Below are 19233 nucleotides of genomic sequence, written 5' to 3'. Positions count from 1 at the left end.
TAGAAATCCAGTATGTCAGAGGAGTCTCCTCAAATTCACCTGTTGGAGTCATTAGACACAGAACTGCTGTATACCAGCATCCATCCAGGGTTTGATGACCTCATTAAAGTTGAAATAGGCACTCATTTCAGTTACAGACCTAGCAGTTCTCTTTCAAGGAGAGGCATGTCATAGTGCACATTTTAATAAAGACAGCAAGATAACTGATACAGAAAGATATTAGTGGTTGCCCTGAATGTAACAGTCCAAGAATAAAGAATTTGCTTGGGGAAAAAATCCTGATTTGGAGACTTCACTCTAAGCAGTACAAACCATGTGCCACCTGAATCCTAAGACATGCCTTGTTCATGAAATTACCAAAGTAGCAGATTCTCCACAACTGCAGAAGGGGATGAATGGGCCAAGACTCCTTATATCCAAGCCGCAGGTGAATTCTGGTGATAATTCACACATTTGAATAACTCTAAGTAAGTCTTCCTATACTTCCCAATCCTCTTTAATTACGTGTTTATACTTCCATATTCCTAGAAATGAGTGCTTCTCAATGACACTACCTACCTCCTGTTTTGGCATTAGTGAATGAGAGAGCACTACATGGCTACACTCACTTGCATTCAGTGCCTCTAGAGGCTTGGCTCCATTTCCAAGATGGCCAGCCTCCCTCTGCCCTACCTTGGCTTGAGTTTCCCTTCAAAACAGTCACATCACAAGGTGAGCTGTTGTGCTGGCAATGTGGACAGCAAGCTTTACAACACGTGGCAGACATACACTGTGGAGGGATGGATGTGGACACAGACCATGACATTCACCAGGGGACTTGGATGCAAAAGCAACACGTGCTCTAAAGGGAGAGGACATATGGTTGTTCACCTGGAACGTCTGAACCCAGACATGCCAGAACGGGAAGCTTCATCTATGAGCGGTGTCACAATCTTCTCAGTCATATCAGTCAGCACAGTAAAAGTGGGTTCCACGATGAAATCAATGAAACCTGAGCAGAAATGCAAGCACAGTCAAGAAGGTGAAATAATGATTAATGTGAAGTCACTGCATCAGCGATCTCAGACAAACTCATTCTAAAAGTGCAAGGTAGTTGAGCATACTTCTAGTTCCATTTCACTTGCCTGATTTGCTTGATTTTTTTCTATACTTCTAAAATGTCAGACAATGAATCATATTTTCATACTTAGCATAATTAAAAACATTACTTCCAAGTTCTCAGAATTTCATACTAATGCTTTGTAAATTAAAGAAAAAATCATGCATTACTGAACCTTCAATCTTACATGAGCATCCGAACCACGTGCTTCCATAACTTTGATATGTTCTTGTGCAAACTTAAGGGAAAATATCACCTTTCCTTTCATGTTGTTAAAAAAAATGCATGCAGTATAAAGCCACAGCAGGAAACTGAGTGCAGTTAACCCTAGGAAACTTCACATTATTTTTAAAAACACTGCAAATTTTACTGACTGAGAACAGTGTGTCACAGGAACCCAGAGGATACTGAGAATTTGATTTACGTGTGTCTGCCTGTCTCTATGCCTCTTCTAATCTCCTTCAATATTTTTTTTACTTCTTAGTGACCAAACAAATCCAAGTCATCAATGCAAATCACTGGACTTCATTATGAGGGCTGATCTGAAAGTAATGCCTCTTATTTTATTACATTGGCCCACAACAGCAAAAGCAGATGTTGGTGATATGGCAGAAGGGAGTGAACCTTCCAATCAATATTCTGCTAAAGCCTGTTGCCTTGCGACAGATGGCAGCAGATGGCGCCCGAGATGAAAGTGTGCATGAAGGAAAGCTGTGTCACTGACTTCTTCCACATGGAAAAAAATGACACACTGACATTCATCAACACTTACTGAACATTTATGGAGACCAAACAGTGGATGTCACCACAATGAGGCAGTGGGTGATGCGTTTCCACAGTGGCAACAGTGACAGTGGATCACCTCTGCTGGTACAGATTTTTGTGAATGCAGCATGATGGCTCTTTCAGCAGCTCATCACTGCTGCAAATGCATACCTCATGGTAGTGACAGTGTTGAGAAACAGTGTTTTGTCACTGAGAATGCACTCCATCAAATAGGGTTATCGTGCTCTTTGTATCTGTTTTGGTTTCCATGGAAAAAAAGAGGAGGCATTACTTCCAGAGCAATCTGAATAGCAATTATGTAATTTATACTATAATCCCAAACCACTCTTCAGTATTCTCTTTCTTCTTACCTAAAGACACTGTGATTTATATTCAAAATAATTAACCCGTATTTAAAACTTGTTAATGGTGTAGCCTAAGACCAATTCACCATCATCTTTCTTCTTCAAAAGACTGAGTGAAGTAAATATTTCTGTACCCCAGTGACTAGGATGTTCTTATCAATTGCCATTGCATACTGAGGAGTTGATAACAGGCAATTCATTCATTCCACTTGAGAACACCACCACAACAAACACTGGCAGGAGAATTGTTTCCCTAAAGCCCATCACAATACAAGCAAAGAAACCAACAAACCAGAAACATACACTTCTCAGCCTTCATACAATGTTTTCTGAAGCTGTAATTTTCTTTCTTGCCAGCTACTGGACAAAAATAAAAAGATGTTCTTACATTTCTCAGTTGCAAATGAGTTTCATCTCTCATCAGACAAGCTTTCTACAGTCTGAGAAAGATTGAGAAGCTTTAACTCCTAATATTCATGTCAGGAAGCACAAGTTTTGGCCTGGTTTTCTTTGCAATCTGTTTGCCTTCCCCACTCCAGTTAGCAGCCTGACCTGCACATGAATCTCTCATGATTTCTATACCTCAGTAGGGTATAGACATATTTACCAAAAGTATTTTTATTGAGGAAGAAAAAGGATGATAAACTGATCACTAGCATTAGTAGATTTTAAAACTAAGGTTCTTTGTTTGATATTTGTTTTAAAAAATGTATTAGTTTTAATACAGAAAAATTGATCCATAAATTAAAGAAACAAGAGAAGGAGACATTCTTTATTTTGAGGAACTTTTGGCTTCATTTTTATGGAAAGAGTGCATGCTGGAAAGCCTTCTGTCTGCATTTATGAAATCCCTTAGTTAATAAAAATGCCAGCCCGCTGTTTGTGGCATCTGCAGTCAACTTTCAGTGGCAAACCAGCAACTACAAACAAGCCAAGCCACCAGAACAGGATTTATATGCTCTGTCCCTGGCAATATCAGTAGCACAATTTTATTTAAGTATAGATGGTTTTGTTTGTTTGTTTATTTGTTTCATTTGTAGAAACTCACGGCTGCTCACTGCGTGACTTGGAATTCAAAAGGAACTTGCTTCTGCAAAGAAATGCAGTCATTACTAACCCAGTGAACAGCCTGTTGGGACTGTTGATCAAATAAATACATGAATAGGATCAGATTATTTCCCTGAGAATCTACCTTACAACTGAGAAAGCCTTGCCTCAGCAGAGAGGCAGAACATGTAAGACATTCTGATCTCACAAAGGTGTTACAGACAGATGATGCCAATATACACAGCAGACAGAGAAATGAAAACTTTATGTCAGAAGCCAAGGATTATGGATAACGGCCTATTGGTGTCAATGGATCACAAAACCACACAAAAGAATACAGTGACAAATAGCATTCAACTAAATAAGGCTGCCTTTACACGCTGACGGAGTGCCGCTTTTATAAAGTGCAATTATCCTGTTGACAGTTTAATTCATCATTAATTTTGCAGCGGCTTGACAAAATACATCCATAGTATAGAAGTTTCTTGGCTCTCCTGGCCTTCTGAGTCAAAAAGCATGGAAGCAGAGGACAAGGCAAATTGGTTTCTAAGCACACTGAGCTTACCAGAGCTCAGAAGGGGACATGCAGGAAGCACAGCTGCTCTTCCTGGTAAGGTGTGAGGGACATATTTTAATGCTGCTAGAACCACCGTGAAAGATAAGTCCAAATGTGTCTTCTCCTCCACACCAACCACAGAGAGGTCATCATCTCCCATAGCAGCAGGCATAGTCTGCACAGGAATCTTCAGCATGGGTTTTAGCTCATACTGAAGCTCTATACGTTTGCTGTTGCTTCCCTCCACTGAGCCACTGGCAAAATATAAGTCTTCTCAGGGCTTGTGTTGTGCTGTACACACATACACACCTTTCTGGGGTACTGTTTCAGAGGGCTACACTCTAGAAATTTGGCATCCAGTTTGGGTTTGTACAGGGCTTTTCAAGTTCAGATTGTTGCATGAACTGCCTAAGCTTGCAGAGCCAGAAAAATCTGAATGAAGTCCACTAAGGGAGTGGCTGCCTAACGAGAACAATGAAATAATTTTAAACAAGAAACAGCTCTGAGCCACAGATGTGAACCTGTACTTTCCTAAGCTTGGGGATATATTTGTTTTGTTCTTTGGCCAGCTCAGGAGACAGCTGAGAAATTTCGTACTTCAAATTCTTCTCTTGATTGCTTTCCTTGAATACATTTGTTTTCTTTCTGCTTCTGGACTCAGTTCCCTTATGCTGGGAGTCAGCATTATCTGTCTTTTCTTCTTCCATTTGGCATTCTGTTCTCCAGTCATGGATAGATAACATTTTTCACTAGCTTTGTGGGCATAAATATCTACCCATAAATCCACCTTTTCTTCTCAAGTTGTCTCTTTTTTTGCTTCTAGCCAGCAGAACATGCCTACTTCAGTTAACTCCTCTTACTTCTCCCCAGCTATCAGGCTTACTGTTTCCCCATCCTCCTTTTCTTTCACTAATTGGAGGAGATGTTTGGGTAGAGTGCACTCTCAGTAAATTCACAGATGAAACAAAACTGGAGGGAATGGCTGACTCATCAGAGGAATCGTGACAGGCTGAAGAGGTGAGCTGGCAAGAATCTCATGAAGTCCTGCACCTCCTACCTAGCAGAATCATAGAATGACTTGAATTGAAAGGGTCCTCAATGATCATCTAGCTCCATCCCCTCTGCCACAGGCAGAATTTCCAACTGCTAGATCAAGTAATAAATCAGGTTGCCTGGTCTTGAATGCCTCCAGTGACGGGCATCCACAACCTCTCTGGGAAGCATGTTCCAGCACCTCACCAATGTTTTCATTGAGAGCAAAAACCTACCCCTGACATCTGATCTAAATCTTCTCTCCTTTAGTTGAACACCATTCCCCTTTGTCCTATCACTATTTATACATGTAAACAATTTCCCTCCTGTTTATAATCTCCCTTTAAACACTGGAAGGACACAATGAGGTCTTCCTGGAGTCTTTTCTGCTTCAGACTGAACAAAACAAGTTCTCTCAATTTTTCTTCATAAGAGAGGTGTTTCAGTCCTCTGGTCTTCCTCATGGCCCTCCTCTGGACTTTTCCCAAAAGCTCCACATCTTTCCTGTGGAGGATGAACAATTCCAGGCACTCAGTTGAGAAGCAGATCTGCAGAGAAGGACTGAGAGGTCCTGATGACCCCAAGTTGAACATGAGTTAGCAATGTGCCCTTGCTATCATGCCCAGTTCTGGGCCTCCCATAACAAGAGAAATGGGGATATACAGGAAAAGAGTCCAACACAGGGTCACCAAGATGGTCAAGGGATGGGAGTACCACTGCTATGAGCTGGGACTACTCAGTCTGGAGAAGACTCAGGAGAGATCTTAAAACAGCCTATGAACATCTGAAGGGAAAGTGCAAAGAGGACAGAACCAGGCTCATTTCAGTGGTGCCCAGTGCCAGGACAAGAGGCACACACTGGAAAACAAAAGGTTAGATCAAAACATCAGAAAGCACTTTTTAACTGTGCAGGTGATGGAGCACTAGAATAGAATGCCTGGAAGGTTTTGAAGTCACTCCTCTGCGTGAGCAGAGGTTGGACCTAGATGGCTCCTTCCCACTTCAGACATTCTGCAACCCTGTGATTTTGCAAGAGAGAAAGAAAGCACTATTAGTGAGTCTGTAAAAAGATCTCTGCTTCTGAATGAATGGAGTTGAAAATGGTTTCCGTGCAAAATATTGATTGCCTTTGAGCACTGAGAGGGAAAGGGTGGGGAAAATAAGTGAAAAAACAAACAAACAAATAAATGAAAAATACAACAGTTTTTGCCTAGGTCATCAAAAGGACTGACGTTATGTTTCCATAACCTCTAAGAAAACTCACAGCACAATGCCATGCACACCTCATATCCAGTGCTCAGAAAACCACAGAATAATGTCATAACTGGGCACTGCAGTCAGTTCTGCAGTCACATACATTAGAAGTAACTCTACTGCAAGGAAAGACCACCATAAATTTAATGGCTCCTCAGCTTTGAATTGTTGATCTGGAGAAAATACCACTGCACTTTATTACTTCTTCTCTATAACCTAGCTTCAAATAGTGAGAGATCACTGTAACCTCCATGCACAGGGAGAAATAAGTTTTGTGGCCTCAAGTTGCACCAAGAGAGATTCAGGTTGGAGGAAAAACTTCTTCTCTGAAACAGTGGACAGGCTCTGGAATGGCTGCCTATGAGGTGGTGGAGTCACCATCCCTGGAGGTGTTCAAGGAATGTTTAGATGTTGTATGAAGGGACATTTAGTGGGAAATATTGGTAACAGGTGGATGGTTGGACTGGATGATCTTAGAGATCTTTTCCAACCTTGGTGAATCTATGATTCTGTGATTCTAAGTTTTGTTTTTAAGATGCTACTTACAATGCACCAAAAGGGACATACCTATTTGAGACTGAGCAACCATAGTGGACTTCCGGTCACACAATGGAGAGAAGGGAAGCCCTAGCTCTGCTTCTTTGTCACCCTGGAGAAAAAAAAAGAGAATAAATTAGAACAAGGCATTGAACTTTGATATCTTAGGTCACTGCTGTAAAAGCAACCCATTTTACTTTCTTTTGTGAAGTAGGTTTTGTACATGCACGTTTTTGTAAACGCAGATAATTTATGGAGAACTGAGTCTGGCTGGAAAAGTCGTGGTCCAAGGAGAACAGTGGGAATCGAGCATTTTCATTCCAGTGAATCCTTCCTCATAGCTTTCCCTGTCTGCTTGGTACTTCCAAGCACTACATAAGCACCCTTTTGTACTTAAGAATGATTCTCTTTGGAGCTCTCTGGAAAACTCAGCAGAACACCGTCCTCAGTCCTCAGTATCGTGATTGATCCTTCAGGATTTGCACTTGCTGAGGCTTTTTTTCCTTTTGCCTTTCAGATAAGGAATTCACAGGTCATGGCTGGCCAGATACAGATCACATTTTTTGTCCAAAGGAAACACTGATATTGTTAACATTTCACGTAAGAGCTAAAGAACAAAGGTACAAACGTGCTTCCACCCCTCAGAACTGACAGTCCTTTCTTAACATCACAAGACAGTGTGGAAGATCAAGTGTTACAAACCCATTTCTTCCAGTCATTTAAGCTGCATATTAACACCAAGCTTGCTTCAGTCACACTATTACAAATTGCTTGAGGCTGATAGGATACATAGGATGACAGCTGCAGTAATCCCCAGTGAGCATTCAAACTTAAACAGCCTATTAAATGTACCAGAGAACCAATTCCTTAAATCAGCAACTCACTTTAACTGTGCTGAACTTCATGCCATTATTCTGACTAATGTCAAATGGAAGTCAAAATAGCCAGCAAACAAATTAGGGAAAAACTGTAGGCATAAGAAGCACTGAATAGGTTTTTTCTTTGTTATTATTGTAACGTACATAAACAGAAGGAATAAATTCTGCCAGAGGTTAGAGCTTTGGGTGAAACAACAATTTTCTCCTGCTTTATGTTAGGAGTCTGATGTGCAAATTTCAGGGTAAGCCAGAAACCAAACACAGAAATATTTTGAAGTAACCTTCTGTTATCATGTCTGCCACACCTCTCAGGAAAAGCATTTTTCAGTACCAGCTCTTATCTAATCATCACTTTTCTCTAACTCCTCGTGCCTCTTACAAACCCCAGAGCCCCTAACAGCCTTCCTGACTGCTCAAAGACATACATGATTTTGAAGCTGTTCAGGCAGATCCTTCATGGATGGCTAAATTGCTAGGTAAAACATGCAAGATATTTCCTTTATGAGATCTTTATTCCAGCTGCTGAATATCAGTCAATAAAATTGTATTCAAGAGCAGCATTAACATCTACAAACAGGCATAGTCCATGCAGGAAGACCTGTGTCACATGACTGGAGAACTGGAAACCAAGAGCTTTAGAAACCCATACTGATTCAGGTTAAGTGCCTCAGAACACACAACAAAAAATGTGGAAGAGAATCTGCACTTGAAGAGCATAAAGAAATAAATACCTAAACTGAAACCAGCCTACTTTCTTAGTTCCCTCTGGCTAGTGGCACTTTTCAGCGCAAACACAGAGAAGAGTGCATGTTGCCCTTCTGCTACCATGTAGGGATGTATGTATTTACCCATCTACTAACTTGAATGAACAAGTCTACTTTTCATAGTAAACATAAGGTTTTTCCCAAAAAGGGAGTTAATACGTCATTGTAATTTAGAACTAGAATACAAGTTTTATGCAGTGCTTTATCTAGACATGGAGGCATTTGTCATTCAAAATTGAAGCATGATCTGTTGTTCAACTGTCCTTGTGAAAATGTAAAATGATTTTGCCTCATTGCACATGTAAAGCAGATCCAAACCTGGCCTTTTTGTGTTCTTACAGCCAGCTAATCTTAATTCCCTCATCAATCTTTTAGGGTACTCAGCAATGGTATATTTTATCAGATTTAGTATCTTTCTGAGCTGTAAGAGAATACGCATGCCCAGTGACAGAGTCTTCCCTAAAATGCATGTGAAAATCACCCTCCTTACATGAGCCTTCTGTGTGGTAACACAGAGATGGATGCAGGCACGATTTTCCTGCTTCCACCCAGTAAACCCATTCTTGCTTTGAAAAACAAACTTAAGGATTCATTTCACAGTAAATTTTTGCAAGGTCCTTATTAAGAAGGGATTCCCATAATGCCTTTAAAGCAGATGTCCTTCAAAAAACTGGTTAAAGATTGGTAAGGATAATGGACTTCTTTATGTCTACTCCAAAAATATAGGTACAGCTTTATAACATGTAACTACCTAAATGTGTTTTCTACGGCTTATTAGCTAAGCAGAACATCATATATTCTATCTTTTTCAAGTTAGAAAGAAATACTGATTCCATAAAAGTAGTTAGCCTGGCTTAGCAAGCCACATTAGAACTTCTCCTATGCAGGTAATATTTCTATCTATAGGCAGTGTAGCAGACACTGCCTTTCCAAGAGACTTGATAGGCATTACTACTGTACCAGACAAAACAGCTTCCTTTTATCCATCATTTAGGATGTTCTTGAGAAAATCATAGAAGAAAGAAAATACACATTCACATTTTCTTACTTGCCCGATCCTCTGTGCTGCCAAAACACAGAGCAATTCTCCATCTTTACCTGTCTGAAGAACTCCTCTAGCAGAGACATGGTCCAGCGGTGGTGGAGGTCCCAGGCCTTGGCTGGATGACTGATATCTGCTGTATGCAACAACAGTGATAAGGCTTTCGGCTTGTCAATTCTGAAAATCCAAAGGATCAAACAAGTTAATTGCCTGCACTTGCAGTGGAGAACAACAAAAATCTCACTTAAAAAGGGAAATAAGGCCATCAGAGTCTTTGGTCAGGATATTAATGGAGTATTTCCATGTTCATAAAACCTGACAACCATGAAAGGTTGACTAATTTCTTCAACATACACCACTCCTATTGTAACAAAGACATTAAGAAGTATAAAGAGAAACTTTGCTCAGCTTTGTTGAGCTCCTTTCCAGGCTCACTTCTTTGCACAATCAGACTGAAGAGCCACTATGCTCCCTATTTCATCTGTGCTGCATTTTATGCAGGTCAGAAGAGAGTTCATCTTACTGCAGTAAACAGGATCTGCTCTCAGGGACAGTGATGACTTTGCACAGTAAGTATGCTTCACTGTTAGGAAACTGGAGCGAAGCTGGCAATTTCTTAAGACTATAACCTGAAAGCCTAGCCCAAGAACTCAGTAATAATGTTTGCTTGGGATGAGTAATTTCAGTTTTTAATACCAGCTTTTGACTGCCCGAAATAGCTGGAAGAGCTGTAGCTTCAGAGAGGACCAAGTGGTGAGCCACGCTCTGATCTGATACAGATATAATTCTAGAGGGTGCTGGACAGATCTGTGTCTGGAGTGAAAAAAAGAGAGGACCATCACTAAGAATAGCATAACGAGAACTTTATGGAGAAGGCTGTGGACAAAATACTACAACTCCTACTGGCATACTGTGAAAAAAAAGGCCTTCCCCATAACGCTTCATCTGTTCTTTTCCAGTCTTTCCTTTGATGCACCTCAGATCGTTTTCGTCTTTCCCCTTGTTATGGAGCAGGCCCCTTGCTATGGTGGCTGCTGGTACCATCTGCAGAAAGACAACGCACTGATTGTGTTTTGTAGATCCCAGAGTCCTACTCAGTTGGTAGAGTTTGTTCATTGGATCATGCCCTTGATGTTACCCTCATATACAAAGGAAAATGACTAGGGAAGCTTACCCCAACACAGTGACCTTTGCAAGCTTTGGTCCACCAACACAGAACAGAGATTTGTGTGTAGGTAGTGCTTGTCCACTCCTAAGTGAATTCATTCAAAATTCAACAGCAGAAACAGAAGTGAGGTGCACATCAAGGAGAGTGAGGGCCTCTGGAGAGGTGCTTTTGAAGTTAAACATAATGGCAAAGCACAAGCTGAAATGAAGCCCCTCAGTGCACACTGCTGTGAAGTGACTCACCCTTCTGGCTGCTGCAAAGCATTCTTCATGGCTTTGATTTGCTGGAAGTGACAGGACATATCGGTGGCTAACACCATCTCAATCACCAGAGCCCTGAACTCCCTTTTGAATGGCATCATGATGAGAGAAGCAAGGAAAAAGAAACACAAAAACCAGCTTCAGACACACTCCACCTTCTGTTGTTATCTGCAAATTCACTAACAGCATTCCTGATTTCTTATGTCACTCTTTCAGGTTGAGGGAGAAAGATGAATGATTTTCTACAAACACAACAGTGGCAGGGCTGCAAATGAAGTTTCATTTGTGAAAAGTATCAGTATCAGTACACTTCCTTTCTCACTTAAGAACAAATCTTTTGAATTTATTTCTTTATAAAGCATTCTTGGAATAAAGCAAACAGACTGTTTAAAGATACGGCATGAATCAGGTGAATTTTTGAACTTGTATTTCTATCCAGTTAACTAAAACTGGTCAAAACCTTTACTGAAAGCTTAGCTCTATTATTAAAGGAAAAAATAACATGTTGAAAAACAGCATGTTAAAAAGCATCTCCTAGTAAATATTTTATATATATATATACATTCAAGAGTTCTGAGAACCTGCACTACTTCCCTGACACTGCTCATTCAAACTATTCCTGCACAAATTTTTGTTAAACAAACTTTTCAGGATCTTAGGAATTCCTTTGAAGATAGTGTGGATGGCCTAGAAATTTTAAAATATCAGAACTCTCTGATCTAGCATACAATATAGATTTCTTTTTTCTTTCTTCAATTCTGCTGCTCGTGGCTTAATAGAATAGCCCAAGGTTAGCTTACCAGCTACGGATTTGGGATATTCAGAAATGGATCAGTTTTCATTTAAAAATAAAAGTTACCATTCTTTTCATGAATCCTTCATGAAGGAGACAGTCTATTTTGGGTATGTCTCTCCTGCCTCTAGTGGCTGTACTCAAGTTCTAGCCCCAGGCCACCCACTGCTTAGAGACCCAAGACCTTGGTGCCTACTCAGTCCCATGGGTGTCACATAACATGCCCCCTCAAGAGTTCTGCACACACATTTAAATTGAATCAGTTGTCTTCACTCTCCACAAGCAAACCTACCTCCCCCTCCTCACCCTCAAGTACAAGCACTTGCAACAGCATTCAAGGAAATTATAGGGTGGTAGGAAACAAGCTTAGTCCTGATCAGTTCCCTCGTCTGATACATTCCCAGCAAGAAAAACCTCTCTGTTAATACAAAGGAGAGGAGAAACTGCTTCTTTTAGCAACAGTGCTGGCAAATGGCAGCTTAAAACATTTGTGGAACAAGGACTGGAATCCCAAGAACTGGAGAGCAAGTCGATGTACTCCAAGCCAGAGACAGAGCAAAAGCCGATGTGGATGACAGAAAACGTGGGCTGAAATGCAAGTTTAACGTAATGCAGCCAAGAGTACAACAACAAAGTAATAATTTAATGGGAAAACCAACAGATGCCTGATGAACACACACATCTATTAAGTCTGTACTTTTCCACAACGTTGTTAGAAACTTCTGTGCTCCAGAGAAATTTGAAAATATTTTAAATAGTGCTTTTGCAAGCAGCCCGATGGATCAGTGCAATATGCACTAAAATCAAGTGGTCTAAACGGTTAATCTTGATACAAGGCTCAAAAGCTTGTGGTAACAAAACTACAACCATGTGAAAGTGGTCACTATTAGAATACTAAGGACCTGGGAATGGGTTTTCTTGCCTATCCCCTCAACTGAAGATCCCTTGTGGACACAAAATCTGTTTTACAGATCTGGCTGTGCTGCTTGTCTGACTAATTGGGGATTTTAATAGTCCTCATTACATTTTCAGATGCTTTATCTCATGGCAGATATACATTTCCCCAAGGCCAGAAGCCAGGAGCCATGTAGACACAATATTCTCACATCTATAACCTAACCCTAAGAAAAAAGTACAAAGTTATCACATTTGAGGATAAATTCTAAGATAACTTTTCCATGTCTTTTACCAGCCCCTGCAGAATTAGGGAAAGCTACAATTAGGTGGAGAGAGCAGTACCAGGAAAAGCAATTTGGAGAAGAGGAAAACCTGGAGTGAAGTTTGTATTTCATTACTGCTACACAAATGTCCTGCAGGTGATGCCCATGAAAACATGGTATCTGGCACAGTTCTGTCATCAAGCACAGTTGCATAGTCTCTGTACTAATGACTGCTGAGCTAGGCAAGACTTTGGATGACTTTACACCTAAGTACTTCCACGTCTTGCACTGATCTCCATTTGGCAAACATCCGTATTTGCTCTTAAGAATAACTATTGCATGCCTTTACCTTTTTTGGCTCAGAGAACATGATGTCATTTTATTGGACATTTTGCTGGATGCATCTTTGCTCCATATTAGTGTTCACCTCAGAGCCACATTCTAGCAAAAGGCTCCCATCTCCATACATACGAGGGAAAAGGACAGGAAAATGACTGCTTTACATCACCTAATCCCTATGCTAAGAAATAGGTGAGATATCCTATAGTGAGATATTTCACCCAGTTTACATAGTATAAGCCTTTACTCCTGTGAAAATTAATAGAAGAAGGAAAAATGCTACCTTCATTTTCAATGGCTGACACACACTAAAGGTGTAACATTCAGAATAAGCATGCATCCATCCTGGATACAGAGGAAAAAAAAAATTTACAAGAAAAGTTTGTGATTATGCAGCCATGTATCTGCTGTTACATACAGAAGAAGACTGACTAAAGTTGTCTTCATTTAGAACCATTCCAGGTTTCTCACTGCTCTAAAGACTCTAAAGACTCTAAAGGAATAACACTGATTGATGAAGAGGACTCAAAATTATCTGAGGAACAAAAGCCCAAGCAGCTTTACTGACACAATCAGTTTTGCATGAAAGGTCACTTCCTGAAGCTGCACTCTGATTCAGTTTCGGAGTGAAACATTTTCCAGATGCATTTTTAATCCGGTACTTGACAGTAAAGGGCTTGCACTAAGTATACTCTACTTCAATAAACAACATGGAAATTATTAGCAAAGAACTACAGAGCCAGAAAATACGTCTTTAGTCATATCTTGGAAAGCATCTGTTCACTTTGCAGTTTGCTTTCTTAAATCATTGTGATCTGTTTTTCATACAGTTTCTTCATTTACTTGCTAATGACTTGCACAAATGGGATTCATCAAACGAGGCAACTCACTTTCAAATATTTAACAAGGAGAGCAAAACACTGTTTAAGTCCTAGTAAGCATTCATCTTTCTTCTTGACTGTAGCCAAAAAAAATCTCTTTCAGTCTCATCAGCTTCTCCTAAAAAACCTATACCCATTTCTGTTGTAGCTGTGACAGCTAGCTCTAATCTGCATTTCTTTCCAGTGAATACAGTCCTGAACTAGATGACCAAATAACACAAAACTGATGAAATCCACATATATATCACAGAATCATAGAATGGCCTGTGTTGAAAAGGACCACAGTGCTCATCCAGTTCCAACCCCCTCCTGTGTGCAGGGTCACCAACCAGCAGCCCAAGCTGCCCAGAGCCACATCCAGCCTGGCCTTGAATGCCTGCAGGGATGGGGCATCCACAGCCTCCTTGGGCAACCTGTTCCAGTGCCTCACCACCCTCTGGTGAAAAACTTCCTCCTCCTATCCAACCTAAACCTCCCCTGTCTCAGTTTAAAACCATTCCCCTTGTCCTGTCACCACCCACCCTCACAAACAGCCGTTCCCCCTCCTGTTTATCTGCTCCCTTCAAGCACTGGAAGGCCACAAGGAGGTCTCCTCAGAGCCTTCTCTTCTCCAAGCTAAACAAGCCCAGTTCCCTCAACCTTCTCCATACATGTAGGATTGTGTGATGAACTGATCATCAGGTCTTCTCTTATTAATAATGTCAAAATGAAATGAGAGCTCAGGTCAAAACTGCACTTAAGAATTTGATTTCCAGGAGCTAGCATTTGGACTTTTTGCTGAAAGAGATTAGTGAAGTACGTCTACGAAAATAATATTAGATCTGGACATGTTTTAACAGTTCTCCAAAGCGTACTTTCAATGCTTTCAGTCCTACTGATACTGAAAGTCCTATTTCTGAGTACCAGTCTGAGAAACTGTGTGTTTGTTTTTTTTCTCAGCATCTGAGATCCTTATGAAGTTAGCTGATACTTCCAGTGCCTTCCAAATGTTTGCCTATGGGATTTCAAACCAGTAGTCAAAAGCAAAGACACATGAGAATCGCATTTTGGCATTACAGCACATTAAAATAATGATTTTTATCCTGCAGCTGCTGCTGGATCAGCAGTTACAAAATAATACAGCCCTACTTAGACAGGAAAACTAAGCAATCTAAACAGCTCAATATTTTTATTCAGGCAGACACAATAATTCATAAAAAGGAGAAGTGATAATCTTTGAAACCTTCAGTCTAAACATATACCTCAACAGAACACACATTTTGACACAAGGGAATTAACAAGAAACATCTGAACTTAGTTTTCATCCAACCACAAACAGTGTAAAGCCTCAAAGCAGACTGCTTTCCTGAAGACAGCATTCCTGCAGTGAAGCATTCTCAAGCAGCTGCTCCACTGATCCTTATGAACAGTGGCTCTAGGGCTGCCCCTTCTAATCAGATAGTTCCTTGTGTTTCCCCTACCAACACAAAGGCAAGCAGCAATTTGCTGCCAATACTGTACAAGGCATTACCAATCGTAGCTAAAATAAGTAAACAAATAGATAAATAGATTTTTAACATCTCAATGCAGTTCACATTTCTTGTCCATGCTAAGACTATATGGGCAGGCAGAATTTCTCAAGCTGCTGCTCCACAACACTCACACTGATTGAAACCAGCTGTTTAAGTTCCTAAATTGTACTTCCACTGTTCAGCTACAGGATTACATCACTGTCCACAAGTCAAACAAACAGGAAATGCAGGTGAAAGACATTACGAAGCACAGTCATTGGCCAGCATACTAGAAGCCAATCCCTAGACCAAAGCTAATTTCCTGTAAGATGAACTGACAGCTCATTACTGTAGCAAATTTAGGTGCATGGGGGAAGCACTGTGCTGCATATAAGATCCTACAAGTCCTATGAGAAAGACTGTGGACCAGGGTTTCTTTCTGTCTGGCAGACAGGGTTACTTTTAAGGTACTACTTCTTGGAGTTCAAAATCCACTACAGAAAAAAAAAAGCCCTCATTAGTTTGAATTGTCTGCTATTAGAAAACAAGTTGCAGTCTAATTTTGACACATAAATCCTTTGTTGCAGAGCTTAATTTAAATTATAGCTTCTTATATCACTTTGGCTTATATGGTACACTGATTTACGGTCCTTGGACTTGATTCTTATTTGCATTCCATCCCATATGTAATTTCCAGGCAAGGAGCATCAAAACAGATGAAGGATATCTTGATGATTTTGCATGAACAAACAGCAACAGCAACCTACCTCTTCACTCATTTACAAACAGATGTCTACAAAAGGTGTTTCCGTGAGATGCTGAAATTACATGGGAGTCAAACTGTATATTATTATCCATTGCAGCAAATTCCTAGTCTGACTACTATCTGAGGTGAGAACCAAATACAGAAATATGCAAGTCAACACTTTATAGAGCTTTTTTTTTCTTTTGTTTCTCTCTTAGCAGCAGAAATGCTAATGCACAATACACACTGATGCATACTGCTATTCAAACAAAGCAGTAACAGTCTGCGGTGGCAGTGCAATATTCTGAAGCAGCTACCATGTTCATGCTTACCTCCAGTCATCTTTTGAGAGATTAGATAAAATATTCATCTCTTCATCATCTTGTAAAAGACGATATGCTGCACTAACATGGTGATTTTCAAGCACAGATCGGTCATTATACAGAATGGCTGAGTCTGACCTAGGATTAGAAAGGAAACAAAGGAAGGTTATGTTTCTTCCTTATCTCAAGTGTCTCATATTCAAAAGCTTTTCTTTGCTCAGCTACAGAGGTTAGTTCCTATAGCACAGATATAAGTGTTTTGGGAGTGCTTGTGATACTTTATTCATTGCTGTTACTCGTTAAAAGAAAACTAAAGATGAAAATTCACCACAAAATCCATTTCATCTGCTCAGACTCACCTAGTCTTATGTTACATCAGAAAAGGATACTAAGAGCTTTCTAACTGAGAGATATAATGTAAATTTAGGGCTGAATCACAAGGCTCCTTTCCAGTTCTTGTGTATATTGCTCTGAAATTGAAGTCTGAGTGTAGCCAAATATGAAATCATGAGATGTGTTCTCATACTGTTCCAAGAATAGTAAATAGGCCATAAGCAAGACATAACTGAGCTGCTTTCAGTTATCTGTGCACCTAGCTATGCTGTACAGAAGGGCAAATCCCAGTGGGATAGTTTAAGACCAAAGGTACTTCACATCTTATTTTAGGCTCCATGTTAAAGATCTAAAATTGCTGGATAGCTTAGCTGTTCTGAAGACTCGAAGTTTATGGCAAGAGAGACTGAGTACAATTCATTGTAGTCCTCTCTCAGTCCTGCTTCCCAGTGAGCAGTGTAAATTTTTCTCCCTCAGCATTTTAGATCCTCTGTTGTTCAATGTCACAAACCATGCATTACAACTGAACTTTTCTATTGCTATTTTCTACTTTGGAAATATAGCAGATCCTTAATTCTTGCATATAAGAAGCTGTAAGAAGGGGAGTCTGCCTTATTCTAGAACACAGACAGAAATTTCCTCCAGTGCTCCAAAACCTTCTTGAGCATATGTGTGATCTATCCTAGCATCCTTGATATATCTGCAACACATAGCATGATTCAGCTGCCACAATCCAGATGCCCAATTTAGGGTAAGTTGCAGTGCATCTTAGAAATGTCCAAGTATGCTATGTCAGCCAAGGACACTTAGTTTGTCAGTGCTACCAGTAGACTTACACTGTCAAAATAACACACAGATTAGATGCCTAATTATCACTGCAGCTAGACATTTCACAATATTGGCACGCTTTCTAATTTTGCTATCTTCTTTGTACCTCTCTTCCATCAATCTCAAAAGCCCTACAGAAGACTCTGAGATCAACAATAATGCCAGTCCAGTATAGTCTGTGATCAGCTGATTGTAAATTCTCCAGGAATTTACAAAGATTTAAGATGTGAGTGCAAGGACTTACTTCCAAACAGGCAGTGCAAACATATCCCCACCTTTCAGCAGTATGTTTTTCCAGTAAGAACGCTATATGTCGTGCTGGTGTGTACTGACAAATGCAGATACTGCTGAGCTTTTGAATTATAATACCTCCTTCAAAACTATGTCTTTGACCAAATACATCAAGCTGCATAACAATTAGTCTTCAGCAATTTCACACAGAGATATTTTGGGACCTCCCCTTTTTCCTGATTATTAATATGACACAGTGGTCAGGAATCTATAATACAGGCATACAGTTAAAAATGGTTGAGTAAGAGACAATTAAATGCAGTGAAGGGAAGTGAACTTTCCTCCTGCATCACTTGAGGGCAAAAGCTTCTACGTTTTTCTATGTGGCTATGCTGTTATTTTCTAAAAGCTTCCCCAACCACGCATCATGATTTATGATGGCCTCACCGTGTTTGGATGTGAAAATTGTTGGTGGTTCCTGTGTGTTCATAATCATGGATAGCAGCTGCAAAGATCATGGCGAAGATCTCCAGCTCTGTCAGCCAGTGCTGAAAAGAAATTACAGAGCAATCAGATCATTTTTCCAGGCATTCAGGCTCTTGTCTTTTAAGGCAAGTTATCCCCCACTTACAGTCAGTGCTGCACATCCTTGCCTTTCCCCCTCAGCCCGCCAGCTGTTTTAAAGCAAATTTATCTGGCTGATACACCTAAGCTGAATCGGTGTTTTTCCTGACATTTTATCTAAATAAACTGAACTTCAGCAAAACAGCTTCAAGAACAAAAAAAAAAAACACTTAAATCACAATGAGGGGAAACAGCTGCCCTTCTTAAAGAACAATGTGTGAGGAAGAAAGAGAGGAAAATCTCAGGAAGAAAGAAGGAAAATCTCAAGAATATCCCCTTTTTTTTTTCCAATAAGAACTTACTAATACATGCACATTTGTGCACATACCACCAAGGTACGTATTTTCAGCTTGCTTCAACTTTGCAACAGAGCCTCAAATACAGAAAAATATCACTAATTTCCACTAATCAGAGGAGTTTCTGTCAATCCCTGAACTATAAGGAGCACAGGAAACATAGTCTCACAAGATGTATATCTTGTTATTCATCATTGATAGAAATAGCTGATAAAGCCCTGAGATTGTTTCCTTTTTTTTTGTCCCTAATTGCCTGGTCAAAGTCGTATTTTCAACATTGTCACTTTCTAAATTAATTAATCAGATGCTTTTAATAATGCCCCTCTGTATCAACCAATGATTTCATGCCTTTTTTTCCCACAGGTAGCAAGGTAAGGGGTGCTGTTGGGATCAAGCACATCAGAGACGAAGCCTCTTGATACT

The 19233-nt window shown here is 40.1% G+C and overlaps 1 protein-coding gene across 9 annotated transcripts in view; it reads right to left on the bottom strand.

The window, feature by feature from the left end:
• LOC125695811 (dual specificity Calcium/calmodulin-dependent 3',5'-cyclic nucleotide phosphodiesterase 1C-like) overlaps nucleotides 1-19233 on the bottom strand; it is a 305234-nt gene that overhangs the window by 41051 nt on the left and 244950 nt on the right. For all 9 annotated transcript variants that reach the window (XM_048950775.1, XM_048950766.1, XM_048950772.1 and 6 more), the window contains 6 exons: nucleotides 18338-18438; nucleotides 16508-16636; nucleotides 10750-10851; nucleotides 9396-9516; nucleotides 6686-6767; nucleotides 871-991 (listed from right to left, as the gene is read on the bottom strand). In XM_048950775.1, coding sequence (XP_048806732.1) covers nucleotides 871-991; nucleotides 6686-6767; nucleotides 9396-9516; nucleotides 10750-10851; nucleotides 16508-16636; nucleotides 18338-18438 — 656 coding nt within the window. The remainder of the gene's footprint in view (nucleotides 1-870; nucleotides 992-6685; nucleotides 6768-9395; nucleotides 9517-10749; nucleotides 10852-16507; nucleotides 16637-18337; nucleotides 18439-19233) is intronic.

Source organism: Lagopus muta, chromosome 7 (assembly GCF_023343835.1).
Source record: "Lagopus muta isolate bLagMut1 chromosome 7, bLagMut1 primary, whole genome shotgun sequence".
NCBI classification, from domain to species: Eukaryota; Metazoa; Chordata; class Aves; order Galliformes; family Phasianidae; genus Lagopus; species Lagopus muta.
This window is presented reverse-complemented; position numbering and strand designations above follow the sequence as displayed.